General features: G+C 35.4%; 3 protein-coding genes and 1 long non-coding RNA gene across 7 annotated transcripts; 2 read left to right on the top strand and 2 right to left on the bottom strand.

The window, feature by feature from the left end:
- The first annotated feature begins 703 nt into the window (after positions 1–703).
- On the top strand, positions 704–4,773 carry LOC148569759 (disease resistance protein RUN1-like). Of its 3 annotated transcripts, XR_015907257.1 has the most exons (6): positions 704–1,411; positions 1,603–2,707; positions 2,785–3,078; positions 3,180–3,932; positions 4,008–4,637; positions 4,696–4,773. XR_015907257.1 is itself a non-coding variant. In XM_088508338.1 (5 exons), exons 1-5 carry the CDS (start codon positions 912–914, stop codon positions 4,563–4,565), a joined length of 3,210 nt encoding a protein of 1,069 aa, XP_088364464.1. In that variant the 5' UTR covers positions 704–911; the 3' UTR covers positions 4,566–4,704. The 3 variants fall into 3 exon arrangements, 2 of the variants coding, with proteins under 2 accessions (XP_088364464.1, XP_088364465.1); XM_088508338.1 differs by having other exon boundaries at positions 4,008–4,704; XM_088508339.1 differs by having other exon boundaries at positions 833–1,411; positions 4,025–4,704.
- A 2,573-nt stretch (positions 4,774–7,346) lies between these two features.
- LOC107628793 (disease resistance protein RUN1) lies at positions 7,347–11,367 on the top strand. Of its 2 annotated transcripts, none has more exons than XM_016331397.3 (5): positions 7,347–7,970; positions 8,163–9,267; positions 9,345–9,638; positions 9,782–10,546; positions 10,697–11,367. In XM_016331397.3, exons 1-5 carry the CDS (start codon positions 7,468–7,470, stop codon positions 10,745–10,747), a joined length of 2,718 nt encoding a protein of 905 aa, XP_016186883.1. In that variant the 5' UTR covers positions 7,347–7,467; the 3' UTR covers positions 10,748–11,367. The 2 variants fall into 2 exon arrangements, with proteins under 2 accessions (XP_016186883.1, XP_016186881.1); XM_016331395.3 differs by having other exon boundaries at positions 10,645–11,367.
- A 2,834-nt stretch (positions 11,368–14,201) lies between these two features.
- Positions 14,202–20,275, bottom strand: LOC110271604 (uncharacterized). Its single transcript, XM_088508340.1, has 2 exons — positions 19,179–20,275; positions 14,202–14,227 (listed from the first exon to the last, which is right to left on the bottom strand). The coding sequence occupies exons 1-2, from the start codon at positions 20,212–20,214 to the stop codon at positions 14,202–14,204; spliced, it is 1,062 nt and encodes a 353-aa protein (XP_088364466.1). The 5' UTR covers positions 20,215–20,275.
- Positions 20,276–20,706: 431 nt separating this feature from the next.
- Positions 20,707–22,997, bottom strand: LOC148569758 (uncharacterized). Its single transcript, XR_015907259.1, has 4 exons — positions 22,839–22,997; positions 22,693–22,747; positions 22,476–22,604; positions 20,707–21,047 (listed from the first exon to the last, which is right to left on the bottom strand). It is a non-coding gene; the product is annotated as an uncharacterized LOC148569758 (long non-coding RNA).
- Positions 22,998–24,028: the final 1,031 nt, after the last annotated feature.

Below are 24,028 nucleotides of genomic sequence, written 5' to 3'. Positions count from 1 at the left end.
GATAGCCTTTTTTTGAACTTCATCAACTTTACAAGATTCTTGGCTAACAGCAGATGATACTCTTCTAATAGTTTGTTTCCTTTTTATTTTTATTATCATAGGCTATGGACCCCTTTTTCACATTTCTATTGGGATGGTTCTGTTTCTGAGTTAATTTTACTACTGCCTGAATTGAACCAGTCAACAAACTCGTCTCGCAGATTAGTATTTAGTACTTTTTATAGCTCTAAATTCAACTTAGTCATATACAAGTAGACACTAGTATTCTACAAAGAAGTCCACCAAAAAAGGGAAGTTTACCAGAAACGTGTGCTTTTATTCTTGTTTATTCTATGTTTCGTGATTGTAGCAGAAATGTTTTTCTATTCAATTGAAACATATTTGGAAGCTACAATTCATGTATATGAGATCCTTCCCTACAAATATTCATGAATTTCGTTAGTCATCCATCACACAGTCATAAAACCAAAATGAGACTAACGACACTTGTATCGTTCCAAAAATTGGGTAGGTGCCATAGAGAAAATGTTTAGCAAATCATGACAAAGATTTGGAGCAAAGAGCTACGAATATTGAAGCAATGCGTGTCAAATTGGAAGTTAAGAATGGTTAACGTCACTACTTATCTATTTAAAAAGAAAAAAGTATGTCCCACACTCCCATTTCAAAGTTTTGTTTTGCTCATAATAAAGTATAAACTACTCACTGCAAGAATTTTCATCTATACTTTCCTCCCCAGAAAAACTATTACCCTGCAAACTAACCAAAAGACACGTCCGTTGACTTTAATATATATATATATATATATATATATATATATAAATCCCTTATCCTCGGTGTGCATCTCATTTTCATAACAACTAATCCTTATTTCTGCATTGCTTATTCCTTATTGACTGTGCACACATACAATGGATTGCATGAGAATCCAAACCCCCTTGTCTCTTAAGAAGAATTGGAAATATGATGTGTTTGTGAGTTTCAGAGGCGAGACTCGCTACAACTTCACCGATCAACTTTTTTATGCTCTCCACAGATACAGCATAGTTACCTTCAGGGATGATACTAAGCTCGAGAAAGGAGGACTTATATCTGCGGGGCTTCTGGAAGCTATTGAAGCATCACAGGTCCTGATTGTTGTGTTCTCTATCAACTATGCTTCCTCCACATGGTGCTTGCAAGAACTGGCAAAGATAGCTGATTGTATTGAAATACCGGGACAGCGTGTTCTGCCTGTTTTCTATGATGTGAGTCCGACTGAGGTGAGAAGGCAAAGTGGAAATTATGAAAAAGCCTTTATGAAACATGAAGAAAGATTCAAAGATGATGCAGAGATGACGGAGCAAGTGCGAAGATGGAGGGCAGCTCTAACACAAGTAGCCAATCTCTCTGGCTGGGATATGAGGAATAAGTGAGTAAACAGTTCTATGTTTTGCTATTTACTCCTTTAAAATAAAGACATTTCAAAGATTTCATTGGACAATTATGATTGATAGACCATCTCATGGTATACATAGTTTTGTTGAACTAAGAATTTAAGTTTTCAAAACTCTATTATCATGTTCTGTCTTTTGTTTTTCACCTTTTTTACTATATATTCAGGTCACAATCTGCTAAGATTGAGGAACTCGTGAAAGCGGTAACAAGTATATTGAGTCCCAAACCATCATCAAGTCTATCTAATGATATAGTTGGGATGCAATCCCCTTTAGAAGAACTCAAAAAGATTCTAGCTTTAGGCTTGGATGATGATGTTCGTGTGGTAGGGATTTGTGGAATGGGTGGTATAGGAAAGTCAACTCTTGCCACCATTTTATATGAAGCAATCTCTCATCAATATGATGTTTCATGTTTTGTAGATGATGTAAGCGAAACATACAGACATTATGGTCCACTTGGTGTACAAAAGCAACTTCTTTGTCAAGCTTTCAAGGAAGAAGATTTTCTTATATGCAATCTTTCGTTGGCAAATAATCTTATTCAAACTAGGTTACGCCATAGGAAGGTTTTCATAGTTCTAGATAATGTTGAAAAAGGAATTCAGTTGGAGAAGTTGGCTATAAAACGAGAATGGCTAGGTCCAGGGAGTAGAATAATTATAGTTTCTAGAGATGAACATATATTGAGAGAGTATGGAGTGGATGGAGTTTATAAAGTTCAACTCTTAAATGATGAGAATGCTCTGCAATTGTTTTGTAGAAAAGCTTTCAAATGTAATCATGTTGCACAAGATTACAGACGTTTGACAACTTCTGCATTAACATATGCTAGTGGACTCCCGTTAGCAATTAGAGTGTTGGGCTCATTTTTGTTTGGGCGAAATGTGTCTGAGTGGAGTAGTGCATTAGTTAGACTAAAAGAAAAACCAACAAAAGACATTCTAGATGTGCTTAGAATCAGCTATGATGGACTTGAGGAGATGGAAAAGGAGATATTTCTTGATATTGCATGTTTCTTTCCCTCTGGGAATGGAAAATGGGATGTAGAAGATATTTTAAGTATTCGAGGATTTCAACCTGATATTGGTTTAAGAATTCTCATTGATAAGTCACTCATAACTTATAAGTGGGACGATATTATCAATATGCATGATTTGTTGAGAGATTTGGGTAGAAGTATTGTTCGAGAAAAATCGCCCAAAGAACCAAGAAAGTGGAGTAGGTTATGGAATCAAAAGGATCTAAGTGATGTCTTGCGGGAAAACAAGGTAAAATAGTTATTGAGAATATTGTTCTTGACTTTATTTTTAGAATTTAAATAATTTTCAAAGGTCTAATGTTTCAGGCAGCAAAAAACCTTGAAGCCATAGTTCTGCCAAGATTTCATCCAAATAGAGAAGAGATGTCAGAAAGGACAACACTGAGGGTTGAAGCTTTATCACAAATGAGGCACCTTCAATTACTCATCCTCCGAGAAGTGAATTTCTTAGGATGTCTTAATTTTCTTTCTAATGAGTTGGGGTATGTTGATTGGGAAGACTATCCTTTTACATGTTTGCCATCAAGCTTTCAGCCAAATAAACTCGTTAAATTAATCCTACATTATAGCAACATCAAAGAACTATGGGAGGGAATAAAGGTATGATAGATATCATTGTATTATTCATGTTTTAATTATATTTGAAAGAAAACAAGAACACAATTTTCTTATTCTTTCTCTTTTCGTTCACTTAATTGCAGGATCTCCATAATTTGACATATCTGGAACTATGTCATTCCAAAAATCTTGTAAAGATACCAAATTTATCTCAGGCCCCAAATCTTTGGTACATAAATCTTAAAGGATGTGTTAAACTTGTTCACCTTGATGCATCTATTGGTTCTCTGGAAAAGCTTCATTGTTTGAATTTAGAAAACTGTAAAAATCTTGTGAGTATTCCCAACAGCATATTTCATCTTAATTCTCTTCACGATTTAAACCTATCTGGGTGTTGGAAATTACTTAAATATCAGTTGTTAGAGAAACCAAGACAAAGCAAGCAGTTGAATACAGGTCAAAGTGTGCAAAGCCATATGACAGCCTCCATATGCAAAACTTTTACAAGGCCTCTCAACTTTTTGTCTTCTAGAAGGCGCTCCAATTCAGTTGGTTTGTTGGTGCCTACTTTGTCCCGTTTCCCAGCTTTGATATATCTTGACATAAGTTTCTGTAATCTAGTTGAAATCCCTGATGCTATTGGACAGTTACGTTGTTTACAATATTTAAACATAGGGGGCAACAATTTTGTTACGCCACCTAATTGCATCAAGGAACTTCCCAAGCTAACTTGGTTGAACTTGGAGTACTGTAAGCATCTAAAGTGGTTGCCTAGTACCCTTTTGCCGATAGGAAAGAGGACTGGAGGAGCAATATATGTTTTCAACTGCCCGAATTTGAGTGACACTGAAGGTTGTCGTGTCACAGTCATTTCATGGATGATAAAAATGATTCAGGTACCAACTTCAATTCCCTTTTTCTGTATATTATGAACTTATATTGTTAAACATACCTAATTTCTACGGTGGCAGGTGGACCTGCCATACAGAATTGAAGCTGTTGTTCCAGGAACTAAAATTCCAAGCTGGTTCAGCGAGCAGAATACGGGTGATTCAGTGATCTTGGATCCATCTCTCATTGTGGGTGACAATAATTGGATTGGCATTGCTTGTTGTGTAACATTTGTTGTGCATGATACTCCAACTCAATTGCTTGAAGAAGCTGTATATCCTCCCGCTCTAATTAGTTGGGGTTTTCGTCGTAAAGGGTATGATGGGGGCATTTATCCCCAAGTTCCAATACGTCTTAAGAACGATTTGATCACAACTGAATTAGATCATATGTTTCTAATATTTTTATCCCGGGAAGCTTTCATTGATGAGTTTCCAGAAGAAGGACCATCTGATTATGGTATTGTATTGGCCAGCAGGAGTGATTATCCAGAAGAATTAGTAGAATTGAAGAGGTGTGGTTACCGTTGGGTATTTAAGGAAGATGTGGAACAATTTAACCCAACAATGATGTTTACCGCCAATTCTTCACCTCAGAGTCCCAACCACAAGTTTCTGCCAATTCAAGATCACCAATAAATAGCATTCTCTTATTGTTTAATGGTTCAGTTCTTCTACTGCCTTTTGCTTTATATTTACAAATGGGTTACTGTAATTTAAATCTATTTTAATTAAACTACTATAACATAAACATAAATCAATCAGTCAGTTTTAAAAATATTGGATTAAAATTAAATATTCAATTGAAGTTTATTCATTTGAATTTATAGTATTACTCCATTTTTAATATTTACATCTTTGATATCTAACTAAGATGCTAGTTTCACGACAAAAGAAGGATTGAAAAGCAAATTCTAAGCGCCTTATATACAAAATTGTGACTCAACTACCCTGTGTGAGTTTCTTTTAGTATTACTCATAATCCATGCAAGCGAGAAGTGAGGTCCAAGAAAGCATTCTCTTTGCAAGGAATGGTGAGACCGTCCATTGAATGATCATATCCAAATTCTTCCTCTGTTTTGGCTTAGTAACTCTCGAAACAAAGGTTGATTTAAATATGAAATTGGAATCACAAACAGCTTCATTTTCTCTCTAACATAGTCTGCGAGATAGTCTTTTTTAAACTTCATTAACTTTACAAGATTGTTGGCTAACAGTAGATGATACTCTTCTAATAGTTTGTTTCTTTTTTATTTTATTATTATAGGCTATGGATCCTTTTTCACATTTATGTTGGGATGGTTCTGTTTTGAGTTAATTTTACTACTGCCCGAATTGAATCACTCAACAAACTCGTGTCGCAAATTAGTATTTAGCACTTGTTTAGTTCTAACTTCAACTTAGTCATATACAAGAAGCTGGATGACTATAAATAAGATTGAGAATTTTTTTTTTGGTGACTAATAAGATTGAGAATTTGAATTGTAATTGTGTCAGTTATTTATAACAAATACTTGAATAATAAAATATTTTTTTTATTAAAGTTTCTATTCTCTTATATTCTCTTTTACTCTTAGTTTTCTTATTAAATATTTAGGATTAAGTTGATTTGGTTTTAATTTAAATAGTTAAATAAATTCAAGTGCTGATACAGTAACATTAGATTAGAGTGTATTCAAGCTAAGACTGTGACACTAATCTCCTTAGATAGGTAAAAACTTTTATTATTTTTTTTTTGTAAAAGTGATCCATTGATTCTATGAATTTTTTCAATAATTCATAAAATTTATAATTTTATATTACTTCGTAATATTATTACTAGCAAAAAAAATCAACTTAGTCATATATAAGTAGACACTAGTATTCTACAAAGAAATTGACCAAAAAAGAAAAAGTTTACTAGAGATTTTTTGTTCATACTTTTTTTTTTTATTTTATGTTTTGTGGTTGCAGCAGAAATGTGACAAAAAAAAAAATTGAATATGGATTTTTACAGACCGAACATGTTACCAAGCTATAATTCATATCTACTAGATCCTTTTCTAAATATTCATCAATTTCGTTAGTCACCATCACACAGTGTCATATAAGAAAAATGAGACGAAGATTTATAATAAGATTCTTATTTATTAATTTAAAAAGAAAACAAAAAATACTTAAAATAAAAGGACTTACTTAAAATTTTAATTTAGTATAGAAATTTAATTATAAATTTTTAAAGTATAAAAAATTAATTAAAAATTTAATAAAACTATAAAAAAAATAGAATAATTAAACTTTACATTTTTTTTTATAAAGACATCCTTTAGATTTGAAAGAATCATGTGATCTATATTGGTCATGTTAGAGATATTCTTGTTTGCAGCACAAGCCATAGTGGAGAAGATTCACTGTAGATAGTCAATATTGTAAATTTTTCGTCGTTCATGTGAAGAATACCAAACATGCTAAGAAGCTACAAGTCATGTATATGAGATCCTTCTCTATAATTACTCATCAATTTCGTTAGTCATCCATCAATGACATGGGACCAAGACTGCTAAGATCAAGAAACACGCACCATTTGCCATAGGGAAAATGTTTGGCAAATGAAAAGATTTGGACAAACGAATCTGTTTTTCTATTTTTAATTTACTGAAATTGATACCTACTAGTGTTCTTAAATAAAAAATATTGTCACGTCAGCTTAATAGTGAATTTTGCATAATTTTTTCATCTATTTTTTGTTCTACATATATAGTAATATTAAAATTCTTTTCCCTTATTTTCTTCCTTTAAAGTAGTTAAATGATATTCTATGAAACAAAAAAGTGAAATCTTAAAAATCTGATTTGAAGACAATTATTACAAATCACAGTAATATCTTGAGGACTTTGTGCCCACCTTCCACATATTATTTATCACTAAAGGCTTCACATGGGTGATGGAGTCAATCGAGAAAGGACAACATACGCGTATATGATTTTTTAAAAATTCTCCACAAATAATTCTCTACATGTATAAATTTGTTATTTTGATAAGAAAAATTATTCTTTTATTTTTAATTTTATGTTTGGAATTTTATCAACAAAATTAGGGAAAATACTCAAATAAAAGAATATCCATTTATAAGTCTTTATTAGAAAAATATAATAACTACTGAAAGATTGTAATTTAGAATCTCTCTATTCTTTCTTTACAAATGATAAAAAACATTAGAGTCTTTGTTTAAATTATATTTAGATTCACAAATCAATTGCTTAGTGCAATTATTACTGTTAAATAAACTCTTTAGTTGATTAATCTTCAGCGGGACAAATGCAATTCAAATTATTTTTGTAGTTGCGTTGTTATTATTCTTATCGGTAATAATAGCAATAATTGAAAGAAGCGCGTGAAGTATTGGAAGTTAATTAAGGTTGTGTCCCACTAGAGTGTTTTGTTCTTTTCATGCTGCAGTGCTACACTATCCAAATGCAAGAATTTTCAGCTAAATAATCACTATGACGCCACTATATATATATATACTCTTTATTAAACTAATCTTTATTAATCACTTACAATGGATTGCATGAGAATCCAAAGCCCCTTGTCTGTTGAGAAGAATTGGAAATATGATGTGTTTGTGAGTTTTAGAGGGGAGACTCGCTTCAACTTCACCGATCATCTTTATGCTGCTCTCCGCAGACACGGCATACTTGCCTTCAGGGATGATACCAGGCTCGAGAAAGGAGGACCTATATCATCAGGCCTTCTGGAAGCTATTGAAGGATCACAGATTCTGATTGTTGTCTTCTCTATTAACTATGCTTCTTCCACATGGTGCTTGCGAGAACTCGCACAGATAGCTGACTGCATTAACATACCGGGACAGTGTGTTCTGCCTGTTTTCTGTGAAGTGAGTCCATCTGAGGTGAGAAAGCAAAGTGGAAATTATGAAGAAGCCTTTATGAAACATGAACAAAGATTCAAAGATGATGGTGAGATGATGGAGCAAGTGCGAAGATGGAGGGCGGCTCTAACACAAGTAGCTAATCTCTCTGGCTGGGATGTGAAGAAGGATAAGTCAGTAACCCCTTCTATGTTTTGCTATCTATTCTTCTGAACTAATTTGATCACCACTCGTAAAACTAAATCAAGACATTTCAAAGATTTTATTCAATAATTATGGTTGATTGATATGTATATTTTCTTGTGTTGTCATAAGTGATTATTTTGTGATTTTCTCTTTTTTTTTTTTTTTATTGATGTGTTTAGGTCACAATCTGCTGAGATTGAAAATATTGTGAAAATGGTAACAAGCATAGTGAGTCCCAAACCATCATCAAATCTATCTGATGATATAGTTGGGATGCATTCTCCTCTACAAGAGTTAGAAAAGCTTCTTGTTTTGGACTCAGAGGATGATGTTCGAGTTGTTGGAATTTGTGGAATGGGCGGCATAGGAAAGTCAACTCTTGCCACCATTTTATATGAAGCAATCTCTCATCAATATGATGTTCCATGTTTTGTAGATGATGTAAGCGAAACATACAGACATTATGGTCCACTTGGTGTACAAAAGCAACTTCTTTGTCAAGCTTTCAAGGAAGAATATTTTCTTATATGCAATCTTTCATTGGCAAATAATAATCTGATTCAAACTAGGTTACGCCATAGAAAGGTTCTGATAGTTCTTGATAATGTTGATGAGGGGATTCAATTGGAGAAGTTGGCTATAAAACGGGAAAGGCTAGGTAGAGGGAGTAGAATAATCATAGTTTCTAGAGATGAGCATATATTGAGAGAGTATGGAGTGGATGGAGTTTATAAAGTTCAACTCTTAAATGATGAGAATGCTCTGCAATTGTTTTGTAGAAAAGCTTTCAAATGTAATCATGTTGCACAAGATTACAGACGTTTGACAAATTCTGCATTAACATATGCTAATGGACTCCCGTTAGCAATTAGAGTGTTGGGCTCATTTTTGTTTGGGCGAAATGTGTCTGAGTGGAGTAGTGCATTAGTTAGATTGAAAGAAAAACCAACAAAAGACATTCTAGATGTGCTTAGAATCAGCTATGATGGACTTGAGGAGATGGAAAAGGAGATGTTTCTTGATATTGCATGTTTCTTTCCCGCTGGGCATGAAGATTGGTATGTAGAAGATATTTTAAGTATTCGAGGATTTCAACCTGATATTGGTTTAAGAATTCTCATTGATAAGTCACTCATAACTAATGAGGGGAATACGATCTGTATGCATGATTTGTTGAGAGATCTGGGTAGGAGTATTGTTCGAGAAAAATCGCCCAAAGAGCCAAGAAAGTGGAGTAGGTTATGGAATCAAAAGGATCTAAGTGATGTCTTGCGGGAAAATAAGGTAAAATAGTTATTGAGAATATTGTTCTTGACTTAATTTTTAGAATTTAAATAATTTTGAAAGGTCTAATGTTTCAGGCAGCGAAAAACCTTGAAGCCATAGTTCTGCCAAGATTTCATCAAAATAGAGAAGAGACGTCAGAAAGGACAACACTGAGGGTTGAAGCTTTATCAGAAATGAAGCTCCTTAAATTACTCATCCTCCGTGGAGTGAATTTCTTAGGATGTCCTAATTTTCTCTCTAATGAGTTGGGGTATCTTGATTGGAAAGACTATCCTTTTACATGTTTGCCATCAAGCTTTCAGCCAAATAAACTCGTTACATTAATCCTACATTATAGCAACATCAAAGAACTATGGGAGGGAATAAAGGTATGATAGATATCATTGTATTATTTATGTTTTGATTATATTTGAAAGAAAACAAGACAATTTTCTTATTGTTTCTCTTTTCGTTCACTTAATTAAAATGAGCTAGAATATAGTTATAATAATAGCCTTCTATTTTATTGCAGGATCTCCATAATTTGACATATCTGGAACTATGTCATTCCAAAAATCTTGTAAAGATACCAAATTTATCTCAGGCCCCAAATCTTGAGTACATAAATCTTAAAGGATGTGTGAAACTTGTTCACCTTGATGCATCTATTGGTTCTCTGGAAAAGCTTCTTTATTTGAATCTAGAAAACTGTAAAAATCTTGTGAGTATTCCCAACAGCATATTTCATCTTAATTCTCTTCATGATTTAAACCTATCTGGGTGTTGGAAATTACTTAAATATCAGTTGTTAGAGAAACCAAGACAAAGCAAGCAGTTGAATACAGGTCAAAGTGTGCAAAGCCATATGACAACCTCCATATGCAAAACTCTTACAAGGCCTCTCAACTTTTTGTCTTCTAGAAAGCGTGCCAATTCAGTTGGTTTGTTGGTGCCTACTTTGTCCCGTTTCCCAGCTTTGGTATATCTTGACATAAGTTTCTGTAATCTAGTTCAAATCCCTGATGCTATTGGACAGTTACGTTGTTTAAGACGTTTAAACATAGGGGGAAACAATTTTGTTACACCACCTCATTGCATCAAGGAACTTCCCAAGCTAAGGCAGTTGAACTTGGAGTACTGTAAGCATCTAAAGTTGTTGCCTAGTACCTTTATGCCGATAGGAGGTACCAGTGGAAGAGGTTTCTATGGAGGAATATATGTTTTCAACTGCCCGAATTTGAGTGACACGGAAGGTTGTGGTGTGACAGTTATTTCATGGATGATAAAAATGATTCAGGTACCAACTTCAATTCCTTCTTTCTTTTCCCATTTTGCTTTTTTCTGTGTATATTATGAACTTATATTGTTAATCGTACCTAATTTCTACGGTGGCAGGTGAACCTGCAATGCTCTTTCTCCACATGCATAATTGATGCTGTTGTTCCAGGAACTAAAATTCCAAGGTGGTTCAGCAAACAGAACACGGGTGATTCAGTGAGCCTTGATCCATCTCCCATTGTGGATGACAATAATTGGATTGGCATTGCTTGTTGTGTAACATTTGTTGTGCACGATACTCCAACTCAATTGCTTGAAGAAGCCATATATCCTCCCGCTCTAATTAGTTGTGGTTTTCGTCGTAAAGGGTATGGGGGCATTTATCGCTATGTTCCAATACGTCTTAAGAAAGATTTGATCACAACTGAATTAGATCATATGTTGCTAATATTTGTATCCCGGGAAGCTTTCATTAATGAGAATACAAGTAATGCAAAAGAAGGAACATCTGATCTTCGTGGTATTGTATTGGACAGCATGGGTAATTATCCAGAAGTAGAAGTGAAGAGGTGTGGTTACCGTTGGGTATTTAAGGAAGATTTGGAACAATTTAACCCAACAATGATGTTTAGCGCCAATTCTTCAGCTCAGAGTCCCAACCACAAGTTTCTGGCAATTGAAGATCACCAATAAATAGCATTCTCTTATTATTTAATGGTTCAGTTCTTCTACTGCCTTTTCCTTTACATTTACAAATCGGTTATTGTAATTTACTAATTTAAATCTTTTTTGATTAAACTACTATAACATAAACATAAATCAATCAGTCGGTTTTAAAAATAGTCAATTCAAAATTAAATATTCAATTGAAGTTTATTCATTTGAATTTATAGTATTACTCCATTTCTAATATTTACATCTTTGATATCTAACTAAGATGCTAGTTTCACGACAAAAAAGGATAAAACAAATTCTAAGCGCCTTATATACAAAATTGTGACTCAACTACCCTGTGTGAGTTTCTTTTAGTATCACTCATAATCCATTCAAGTGAGAAGTGAGGTCCAAGAAAGCATTCTCTTCGACAAGGAATGGTGAGACCGTCCATTGAATGATCATATCCAAATTCTTCCTCTGTCTTGGCTTAGTAACTCTTGAAACAAAGGTTGATTTAAATATGAAATTGGAATCACAAACCGCTTCATTTTCTCTCTAACATACCCTTTTTTCACATTTCTGTTGGATGGTTCTATTTTGAGTTAATTTTACTACTGTCCGAATTCAACCTCTAACTTCAACTTAGTCATATATAAGGAGGTGGACGACTATAAATAAGAGTGAGAATTTGAATTGTAGAAATATGAGTTATTTGTAATAAATATTTAAGTAATAAAATATTTTTTTATTAAAATTTTTTTCTCTTGTATTCTTAATTTTCTTATTAAATATTGAGGACAAGTTGATTTGGTTTTAATTTAAGTAGTTAAATAAATCTAAGTGCTGGTACAATTATATTAAAGTGTGGCCAAAACTGTAACGCTAATCTCCTTAGATAGATAAAAACTTTTATTCCTACAATTTTGTTGTAAAAGAGATCCATTAATTCTATGAATTTTTTCCATAATTCATGAAATTTATAATTTTATAATATTATTTCGTAATATTATTACTAGCAAAAAAAATTAACTTAGTCATATACAAGTAGACACTAGTATTCTACAAAGAAATTGACCCAAAAAAAAAAAGTTTACTAGAGATTTTTTGTTCATACCTTTTTTATTTTATGTTTTGTGATTGTAGCATAAATATGACCAAAAAGATAAATTGAATATGGACTTTTATAGACCGAACATGTTACCAAGCTATAATTCATGTCTATGAGATCCTATCAATTTCGTTAGTTACCATCACACAGTGATAGAAGTTCTTGATGAAAAAGCCAAAGCAAAAAATCATCCAAATAGTCTAATAAAGAGAATTTATTTCCTTATCAATAGAGAATGGCAACTCCAATTCAGCCATACATATAGGGAAGGGAACCGTGTGGCTGACTGCTTAGCTAAGCTAAGTACAAAAAGAGAACCTGGTTATCATTTTGTGGATCTGCCTTTTGGTATCCTTAGAATGATTGTTGATGATGATACTAGAAGGGTTATTTTACCCCGCATAGTTACAGTGTAGTCTCTTTTGCTTCTTGGACTTCATGTCCCGTTTAAAGTACCAAAAAAAAAAAATATAAAGAAAATGAGACGAAGATTTATAATTCGATTCTTATTTGTTAATTTAAAAAGAAAGCAAAAAATACTTAAAAAGGACTTACTTAAAAAATTTATAGTATAAAAATTTAATTATAAATTTTTAAAGTATAAAAATTTAATTAAAAAATTAATAAAATTATAAAAATAATAGAATGATTAACTTTACATTTTTTTTATAAAGACATCCTTGAGATTTGAGAGGATCATGTGATCCATATTGGTCACGTTAGAGATATTTTTGTTTGCAGCACAAGGAATAGTGGAGAAGACTGAGTGTATATAGTGATTATAGTCAATGGTGACCACATTTTTTGCAAACAATGTTGTAAATTTTTCGTCGTTTCTGTGGAGAATACCGAAATCCCAAAAATGCTAAGAAGCTACAAGTCATGTATATGAGATCCTTCCCTATAATTACTCATCAATTTCGTTAGTCATCCATCAATGACAGTCATGAGAGGAAAGTGGGACTAAGATCAAGAAACACGCACCATTTGCCATAGAGAAAATGTTTGGCAAATGAAAAGATTTGGACAAACGAATCTGTTTATCTATTTTTTAATATACTGAAATTGATACCTACTAGTGTTCTAAAATCAAAAGTATTGTCACATCAGCTTAATAGTGAATTTTGCATAATTTTTTTATCTATTTTTTGCTCTACATATATAGTAATATTAATATTCTTTTCTATTTATTTTCTTCCTTTTAAAATAGTTAAATGATATGCTATGAGCCAATGAGTAATAGCTCAAATGGCATAGTCTCCCCTTACTTAATTAAGAGGTTGCGGGTTCGAGTCTCCTATCTTTGGTAAAAAAAAAAAATGATATGCTATGAAAAAAAAAGTAAAATCTTAAAAATCTGATTTAAAGACAATTATTACAAATAACACTTATATAAATAAGTATCTTGAATGTAACACCCTACCACACAAAGCTTTACGCTTAAGTCGTAAAACAGAGGTGATGTGGTATTACGACCTCTAAAATAAAATAAGTACATATAATAGCAGAAGAGTTATAATATACTAGGAGCCTTGAAGGATAGGGGAAATAAAAATCGCGAGATAAAAGCGCAACGCTCAAGGAACGAGTTAACTTGCATGCTAAGAAAATCGTAACTGTCAAACATAAGATAACAGAAGTAGGAATAGAGTGCCAAAGATACAAAATAACAAGCTCCTAACTCAGCCTGCGAAGTCAAGACTGGCCGGAGAATATTTACACATATATACATACATATCCAAAACCCAAAAGTACATACACACAATCCTGCCTCTCCATAAACCTCTAAGAGGATAAAAAAGGACAAGTTATAAGGAGAGAAAGCTAAGTACATATATATACATCACTGTAGAATAAAACTATACAACAACACTATCCAGTAACCCCCCCGCTTTAAGAGTCCAGACGCCTAACGAGATGGCTCCCGACCTGCATCTGAAAAACAACAACATAGTATGGAATGAGAACCGGAGGTTCTCAGTATGGTAAAGGTGCCACACACATAATATATAAGGTCCTGGGAATGCCAGAGGCAATCCTAGAACGCCGACACTCAGATTGTAGAGCTTAAAGTATTAAACAGAAGCCATAAAAGGTGGTTTCCTAAAAATATTTAATCCTAACTTAACTTAACCTTAAATCTAAGTCCTATACTGCCATTCCTCCATACCTCCAATTCCATCATGCATTTTCACAGACAAATAAACAGATAAAGGCAAACACAAGAAAGTTACAACTACTGCAGGTAACAAATACACATTTAGCATGGCAAATACAGATAGGCACACCCAATTAGAGCACAAGCAAGTAATTCAAGTAATATGCATATGATGCATGCCTGTCCTATGGCTGATGAGGCTCATCTGTCGGTTATCCAGCCAATCCGACAAGTCTGAATTGTCCTTAGACTGTCCCCCGACGTGCATCCCCAAGAGTCTATGCATAGATTTTTCTCAAATAATCAATATTGCTCAATGGGGGTAACATTCCCGGGAATTTATATAGTGCCCGGTCACACTTACGTCGTAGGGTCAACAGAGTATCGAGTTTTCAACCAAATATAAACTTCAACCAAATATATTCATCAACAAATTACTAAACATTAAACATACACCTGCATTCCAACTTATCCTATGGCCGTCTAGCCTAAGTTCTCACAGAACATTATATATTAAATGCAAGAAACCTAAACCATACCTTAGCCGATTTCCACGTAACGACCAAAGCTATTTATTCAAAACCAAGACAGCCCCTCAAAACTCAACTAATCCGCTTCCTCCAAGTTTTAGTATTCACAATTTCAAGCTCCAATTATTTATTTTCAACCTAATACACATTCATAATACATATATACCCAATTTAATACTCAAAGCTCAAATTTAATGAAATTAAAATAGAATTATCGTATCCTCACCTTACCCAAGCTTCACATAAGTAAGAGTGAACGTTTCTCTCAAGCTAATTGGATCCTAAAACATCAGAAATCAAAGAAATTCAATATTCCCACTTAAAATTCGAAAATTGGGGGAAGATGAAGCTGAGAGTGATTAAACAAGTTACCTATGAAATTGTTCCGATAGAAATGTAGAGCTCGACGCGGTGAACGCGTGGCCGCAAACGGTGCGGCGATTGGAGCTCGGACGGAGAAGTTACAGGGATCGGAAATTTACGTTAGGTTACGGGATATTTCTCGTTTCTCTTCTCCCTGGAAGCTGAAAGCTTCGTTGCTGCAGTAATGAGGGAGAAGACAAAGCTGGGTTCATTTAATAGGGCTGGTCCGGTTGAACCGACAGCCCGGTTCGGGTCCGATTCAGCCGGTTCGGTCCTTTCGGTCCATTCTTGGACCGTTTTCTTCAAAATTAGTGTCAAAATTCTCGTTTCGATGAGCTCTACCCTATTTTGATATAATATTCGCATTTCTAATCCTTCTTATTAAAAAATAATTTATTAACTAATTATCTACTAATTTAACCGGGTTTACATCCTACCCACCTAATAAAGAATTTTGCCCTCAAAATTCAAATATAGTTACTTGAAAAGAGATGTGGATAGTCCTTTCGCATATCTGATTCGAGTTCCCAGGTATGTTCCTCGATACCATCTCGTCTCCAAGCTACTTTTACCAATGATACTTCCCTTCCTCGTAATCGTTTAACACTGGTGTCATCAATCCTCACCGGAATTACTGGGAGTGTTAGATCTTCTCTCACTTGGATTGGTTCTGGTTCTAGAACATGACTTGCATCAGGAGTATACTTCCGAAGCTGTGATACATGAAATACATCGTGCAAATTCGAAAGGTATGGCGGTAAGGCAATTCTATAAGCCACTGGTCCAATTCTCTTCAGAATCTCAAACGGTCCAATATAACAGGGATTCAGTTTCTTGGTCTTAATAGCTCTTCCCACTCCAGTGGTTGGTGTTACTTTCAGAAAAACATGTTCTCCTTCCTCAAATTCCAAAGGCTTTCGCCTCTGATCAGCATAACTTTTCTGGCGGCTCTGGGCTATAAGCATTCGATTACGAATCTTCTTTATCTGCTCAGTTGTTTCAGCTATCATCTCAGGCCCTAATAAACTCTTTTCTCCAGTTTCATACCAACACAACGGAGACTGACATTTCCTGCCATACAGAGCCTCATATGGAGCCATTCCGATGCTCGCATGATAGCTATTATTATAAGCAAACTCTACTAATGGCATATACCGGTCCCAGCTTACCGGCTGGTCCAAAACACAAGCCCTTAGCATATCCTCCAAGGTCTGAATAGTTCTTTCTGACTGACCATCTGTCTGAGGGTGATACGCAGTACTCAAGCTTAACTGAGTCCCAAATGCACGCTGAAAAGCTCCCCAGAACCTTGATGTAAAACGGGGATCTCTATCAGATATAATAGTAGAGGGCACACCATGTAACCTGACAATCTCTTTGATATACATTCGAGCCAATTCCTCCATTGTGCAACTTATTCGGATAGGAAGAAAGTGAGCTGATTTTGTTAGTCGATCTACAACCACCCAAATAGCGTCATAACCTGATCGGGTTCTAGGCAACCCTATCACAAAATCCATTGCGATACTCTCCCATTTCCATTGTGGAATCTCTAAAGGCTGAAGGGTCCCTGATGGTCTCTGATGCTCAATCTTAACCTTCTGACACGTTAAACATTTAGATACATGCAATGCCACATCATTCTTCATACCTGGCCACCAGAACATCGCTTTCAGATCTTGATACATTTTAGTGCTCCCTGGGTGAATTGAAAACCCGCTCTTGTGAGCTTCCTTCAAGATACTTTGTCGTAGGTCTCCAACATCAGGCACAATAATCCGGTTCTTGAACCTCCATAAACCATCATGACCTTCTGACATTCTCCACTGTTTTCCCTGTTCAACTGCTGGTAATACCTTACGTAACGCTTCACTATCTTGATGAGCCTTCAGAAATTCTGATTTAAAATCACTAGAAATTTGCAACTGACTCAAACACAGGATTCCAGATTCTTCTCTAACTCCCAAATTCAAACCTTGGAATGCCTTCAGTAACTCTTCCTCCCGTAGCATCATCCAAGCTGCATATAAAGACTTCCGACTCAAAGCGTCCGCTACAACATTCGCTTTTCCTGGATGATAATTCAATTCAAAATCATAATCTTTCAGAAGTTCCATCCATCTCCTCTGACGCATATTCAATTCTTTCTGCTCAAAAAGATACTTCAAACTCTTATGGTATGAGAAAACATGAAACTTAACACCATAGAGATAGTGCCTCCAAATCTTTAAAGCAAACACAACAGCAGCAAGTTCTAAATCATGTGTCGGGTAGTTTATCTCATGCGGCCTTAACTGCCGTGAGGCGTATGCTACAACATTCTGGTGCTGCATCAGAACAAACCCTAACCCTTTCAGAGATGCATCACAATACACTTCAAACGGTTCACTTGGTTCAGGTAATACCAATACAGGTGCAGTAGTCAACCTGTGCTTCAATGCCTGGAAACTCTCTTTACATTCCGGAGTCCAGATAAAAGGTGTATCCTTCCTAGTCAACTTAGTTAAAGGTAAGGCGTGCTGTGAAAATCCCTTAATGAATCTGCGATAATACCCTGCCAAACCTAAGAAACTCCTGATCTCTGTCACTGAAGTTGGTCGCTCCCAATTCATCACTGCTTCTACCTTAGCAGGATCCACAGCTATCCCCTGCTTACTCACCACGTGGCCGAGAAACTTCACTTCACTCTTCCAGAACTCACATTTAGATAACTTAGCATATAACTTCCTATCTCTCAGAATTTGAAGCACAATCCGCAAGTGATCAGCATGTTCCTCTTCAGTCTTAGAATAAACAAGAATGTCATCAATGAAGACAATAACAAACTTGTCCAGATACGGTCAAAAAATCTTGTTCATATAATCCATAAATACTGTCGGGGCATTAGTTAACCCAAAAGACATCACTGTATACTCATAATGACCATAACGGGTCCTGAAAGCAGTTTTCGGAATATCCTCGTCTCTAACCCTTATCTGATGATATCCGGATCGCAGGTCAATCTTAGAAAACACACTGGCACCCTGTAGCTGATCCATTAGATCATCGATTCTAGGCAACGGATATTTATTCTTCACAGTGATCTTATTCAATTGCCGATAATCGACACACAGCCGCATACTCCCATCCTTCTTCTTTACCAGTAACACTGGCGCTCCCCACGGAGAAACACTTGGTCGGATAAAATGCTTACCCAACAGATCTTCCAGCTGAGCTTTCAGTTTAGCCATTTCTAAAGGCGACATCCTATAAGGAGTAATTGAAATTGGACCGGATCCAGGTACCAACTCAATTGCAAATTCAACCTCTCGGTTAGGTGGGAATTCATTAATATCATCCGGAAACACATCTGGAAATTCACATACAACCGGAATTTGCTCTAAACTCTGATCATCACCTGATACTTCCGCAGTTAATAACATAATACCCTGACATTCAGTTCCAGAACAGTTTACTATCATAGAATTCAAATAGTAACTATTCACCACAACTGGTGCTTCTGACCCTTCCGGCATAAACTGTACTGACTTTTCAGAACAATCAAGTAAAACATGATTCTTGGATAACCAATCCAATCCCAAAATGAGATCAAGACCAGTCATAGGCAAACAAATCAAATCATGCACAAATTCACGTTGTTGCACTCGAAAAGGAACTTGTGGACATTCTATCCTAGTCACCATAGCTTCATGAGTAGCATTATATACTTTCAAATCATAACTTAAAACCACCATTCTCAATCCTAATTCATTGGCCTTTTCAAATGCAATAAATGAATGAGACACTCCTGAATCAAATAAAGCATTTAAGATTTTACCAGCCATTTCACAATTACCTCTAATCAGTGTCTCAGATCCCTCAGCACCAATGGTAGAAGTGGTGTATACTCTCCCCGGCTGCTGCACCCTACCAGTCTCATACTTCTTCTTCTCAGGGCAATTACTGGCTATATGCCCGGGCTGTCCACAGGAATAGCACACTCCAAGTCCTAATCTACACGGAACTCCAGGATGATATTTTCCACACTTCTGACAATTCAGATCCTGCTGTGGCTGCTTCCCAAACCTTTTTCCTTGATTCGCAGTAATATTCGGCCTTCTATAATTACCCTGACCCTGAGTCTGCTGCGGAACAAAGCCTCCACGCTTGAAATTCCTACCTCTCGGAGCAAAGTTCCTCCCTGAAGGCCTCTGAAAAGGCACCCTCAAACTTCCTTTCTCTGCTGCCGCCTTCCTCACACAATCCTCAGCAACCCTACTCTTATTCACCAATTCAGAAAACACCCTGATCTCCATTGGGGCAACGAAGCTCAGAATATCGCTCCGAAGACCTCCCTCATATTTAATACACTTCCATTCAGCAAAATCTTCAGGCGCACCTTGACAGATATAAGAAAAGCGATATAACTCCTCAAATTTACTGGTATACTCAGCAACAGTCATTTGTCCCTGCTTTAACTGCATTAATTCAAGTTCCTTGGCATTTCTAGCTGAATTAGGAAAGTATTTCTTATAGAACTCTGTCCGGAAAACCTCCCAAGGAATCGCAGCACCATCAGGCTGCAGGATACGTCGTGTTCCCTGCCACCAATACTGAGCTTCACCTTGCAACTGATAAGTTCCAAATTCAACCCATTGCTCTTCAGGAACTTGTTGTGCCTGTAATGCCCTTTCCATAGCCTGAATCCAATTATCTGCATCAGTGGGATTTGAGGTTCCCCTAAAAGTCGGAGGGCGAACTTTCAGAAATGTAGCAAGTGTCATAGGACCGTTCTCATCATTATTGTTCCCATGATTACCCTGATTTATCTGATTACCCAGTGCCTCAGCTGTTGCCTGCATAGCTGCAGCCATATTTCCCAAGGCAGCCATAAAGTCTACTGGATCAGTCCCTGTGGGTACAGGAGTAACGGTGCCTGTCCTACCTCTACCTCACCCGCGACCGCGTCCGCGAGTCGACATCTGGTCCCTATACACACCAAACAAGTGATATTAAGTTGATCAGTCTCAATATCGCAGGTCTAATGCTTTAAGTTCCAAATGCATGCTCACAAACGTTTATGCCATATATATCAATCAGATATCCTAATAGCACATAAACACATATACAGAGAATGCACAGAAGCACAATCAGTCCGTCTTTCAGGCTCTATAGGAACGAACTGCTCTGATACCATTAATGTAACACCCTACCACACAAAGCTTTACGCTTAAGTCGTAAAACAGAGGTGATGTGGTATTACGACCTCTAAAATAAAATAAGTACATATAATAGCAGAAGAGTTATAATATACTAGGAGCCTTGAAGGATAGGGGAAATAAAAATCGCGAGATAAAAGCGCAACGCTCAAGGAACGAGTTAACTTGCATGCTAAGAAAACCGTAACTGTCAAACATAAGATAACAGAAGTAGGAATAGAGTGCCAAAGATACAAAATAACAAGCTCCTAACTCAGCCTGCGAAGTCAAGACTGGCCGGAGAATATTTACACATATATACATACATATCCAAAACCCAAAAGTACATACACACAATCCTGCCTCTCCATAAACCTCTAAGAGGATAAAAAAGGACAAGTTATAAGGAGAGAAAGCTAAGTACATATATATACATCACTGTACAACAAAACTATACAACAACACTATCCAGTAACCCCTCCGCTTTAAGAGTCCAGACGCCTAACGAGATGGCTCCCGACCTGCATCTGAAAAACAACAACATAGTATGGAATGAGAACCGGAGGTTCTCAGTATGGTAAAGGTGCCACACACATAATATATAAGGTCCTGGGAATGCCAGAGGCAATCCTAGAACGCCGACACTCAGATTGTAGAGCTTAAAGTATTAAACAGAAGCCATAAAAGGTGGTTTCCTAAAAATATTTAATCCTAACTTAACTTAACCTTAAATCTAAGTCCTATACTGCCATTCCTCCATACCTCCAATTCCATCATGCATTTTCACAGACAAATAAATAGATAAAGGCAAACACAAGAAAGTTACAACTACTGCAGGTAACAAATACACATTTAGCATGGCAAATACAGATAGGCACACCCAATTAGAGCACAAGCAAGTAATTCAAGTAATATGCATATGATGCATGCCTGTCCTATGGCTGATGAGGCTCATCTGTCGGTTATCCAGCCAATCCGACAAGTCTGAATTGTCCTTAGACTGTCCCCCGACGTGCATCCCCAAGAGTCTATGCATAGATTTTTCTCAAATAATCAATATTGCTCAATGGGGGTAACATTCCCGGGAATTTATATAGTGTCCGGTCACACTTACGTCGTAGGGTCAACAGAGTATCGAGTTTTCAACCTGGTACACGTGGTGGCAAGCCACGACACTTAATCCAGGGAATCTCGTATCTCAGATTATTCAAATTCATAAGCCATATAAATAATTCAATTATAATTCCTCAACATCCGCATCATTCTCAATTGCATCTCATTCATCATCATACATTAAACATATTCAATCCTTATCCTTCATTATCACACCTCCCATTCCGTCCATCAATAGTTTCAATTCAAAACATAATTCATTCTTTTCTAAGAATCAAACTTCAAACTTAAAACATACTCACTTTCTTAATAACTCAAAATCAAACCATATAACATTTAAATCTAAATCTCTTTTAAATAATCATTTAAACAAAATCTCTAATTTTTTATAAAATTTCGGCAGCATCTCCTCTAAAACTCGGATTTTGCCACCCTTTTCGGGTCCAAACCTGCTTTCTTTTCAATTCAACATACCCTTCCTCGTCATCATAACAGTTACCACAATAAATCTACTTCAGATTAACAATTATATTCATACAATATTCAAATCCAACAACCAAAATTCAACTAAGGATCATAGTTCACTAACCCTAGGCTTCTAACACATAATATCTCAAATCAATAATTCACCAAATCATTAGCACTAAACCAACCATGTTCATCAACAATAACATTCACCATCCAAGATTAATAACTAATTATCCAATAAACTTCAACCAAATATATTCATCAACAAATTACTAAACATTAAACATACACCTGCATTCCAACTTATCCTATGGCCGTCTAGCCTAAGTTCTCACAGAACATTATATATTAAATGCAAGAAACCTAAACCATACCTTAGCCGATTTCCACGTAACGACCAAAGCTATTTATTCAAAACCAAGACAGCCCCTCAAAACTCAACTAATCCGCTTCCTCCAAGTTTCAGTATTCACAATTTCAAGCTCCAATTATTTATTTTCAACCTAATACACATTCATAATACATATATACCCAATTTAATACTCAAAGCTCAAATTTAATGAAATTAAAATAGAATTATCGTATCCTCACCTTACCCAAGCTTCACATAAGTAAGAGTGAACGTTTCTCTCAAGCTAATTGGATCCTAAAACATCAGAAATCAAAGAAATTCAATATTCCCACTTAAAATTCGAAAATTGGGGGAAGATAAAGCTGAGAGTGATTAAACAAGTTACCTATGAAATTGTTCCGATAGAAATGTAGAGCTCGACGCGGTGAACGCGTGGCCGCAAACGGTGCGGCGATTGGAGCTCGGACGGAGAAATTACGGGGATCGGAAATTTACGTTAGGGTTACGGGATATTTCTCGTTTCTCTTTTCCCTGGAAGCTGAAAGCTTCGTTGCTGCAGTAATGAAGGAGAAGACAAAGCTGGGTTCATTTAATAGGGCTGGTCCGGTTGAACCGACAGCCCGGTTCGGGTTTGGTTCAGCCGGTTCGGTCCTTTCGGTCCATTCTTGAACTGTTTTCTTCAAAATTAGTGTCAAAATTCTCGTTTCGATGAGCTCTACCCTATTTTGATATAATATTCGCATTTATAATCCTTCTTATTAAAAAATAATTTATTAACTAATTATCTACTAATTTAACCGGGGTTTACATTGAAGGCTTTGTTGACAACGACGGTGAAACTAGAAAGAAGACAAGAAACGTATTTTGAGATGAAAGTGAATTTGAGAATTTTATTTTTTCTGTTACACGAAGAATAAATTTATATTTTTATCATTGTTTACACCTTTTTTTTATCAGTTTTCATTTGATGACCGAGAAGTTTTAGATGGCTTCATACCACTTCTTTATTATTTTTTTTAATTTTTTATCCTGATCCAAACAATGAAAATTTTAATTTTTCATTCATTTTTCATACCTACATTTTTTTTTCTACTCAATTTTCTTTAAACCAAATAATGTGTAAGGACGACTTCACATGGGTGATGGGGTCAATTGAGAAAGGACAACATACGCGTACATGATTTTTTAAAAAATCTCCACAAAGAATTCTCCGCAGGTATAAATTTGTTATTTTGATAAGAAAAATTATTCTTTTATTTTTAATTCTAAATTTGGAATTTTATCAACAAAATTAGGGAAAATACTCAAATAAAAGAATATCCATTTATAAGTCTTTATTAGAAAAAATACAATAACAACTGAAAGATTGTAATTTAGAATCTCTCTATTCTTTCTTTACAAATGATAATTGTCGAAACATTAGTCTTTGCTTAAACTATATTTAGATTCAAAAATCAATTGTTTAGTGCAATTATTACTGTTAAATAAACTCTTTAGTTGATTAATCTTCAGCGAGACAAATGCAATTCAAATTATTTTTGTAGTTGCATTGTTATTATTCTTAATGATAATACT

Source organism: Arachis ipaensis, chromosome B3 (genome assembly GCF_059453495.1).
Source record: "Arachis ipaensis isolate K30076 ecotype BB chromosome B3, ASM5945349v1, whole genome shotgun sequence".
NCBI lineage: Eukaryota > Viridiplantae > Streptophyta > Magnoliopsida > Fabales > Fabaceae > Arachis > Arachis ipaensis.
Note: the sequence above shows the minus strand (reverse complement) of the source record. Positions and strands in the feature narration are given on the sequence as shown.

Bases quoted from the DNA above. Each gene is read 5' to 3' on its own strand.
- LOC148569759 (XM_088508338.1), top strand. From the start codon at position 912: ATGGATTGCATGAGAATCCAAACCCCCTTGTCTCTTAAGAAGAATTGG. The intron at 1,412-1,602 runs GTGAGTAAACAG...CTATATATTCAG, and splicing joins GGCTGGGATATGAGGAATAA to GTCACAATCTGCTAAGATTG. The intron at 3,933-4,007 runs GTACCAACTTCA...CTACGGTGGCAG, and splicing joins GGATGATAAAAATGATTCAG to GTGGACCTGCCATACAGAAT.
- LOC107628793 (XM_016331395.3), top strand. From the start codon at position 7,468: ATGGATTGCATGAGAATCCAAAGCCCCTTGTCTGTTGAGAAGAATTGG. The intron at 7,971-8,162 runs GTCAGTAACCCC...TGATGTGTTTAG, and splicing joins TGGGATGTGAAGAAGGATAA to GTCACAATCTGCTGAGATTG. The intron at 9,639-9,781 runs GTATGATAGATA...ATTTTATTGCAG, and splicing joins AACTATGGGAGGGAATAAAG to GATCTCCATAATTTGACATA.
- LOC110271604 (XM_088508340.1), bottom strand. From the start codon at position 20,214: ATGGCTGCCTTGGGAAATATGGCTGCAGCTATGCAGGCAACAGCTGAG. The intron at 14,228-19,178 runs GTAATTGTGAAA...GTTGTTTTTCAG, and splicing joins ATCTGAGACACTGATTAGAG to ATGCAGGTCGGGAGCCATCT.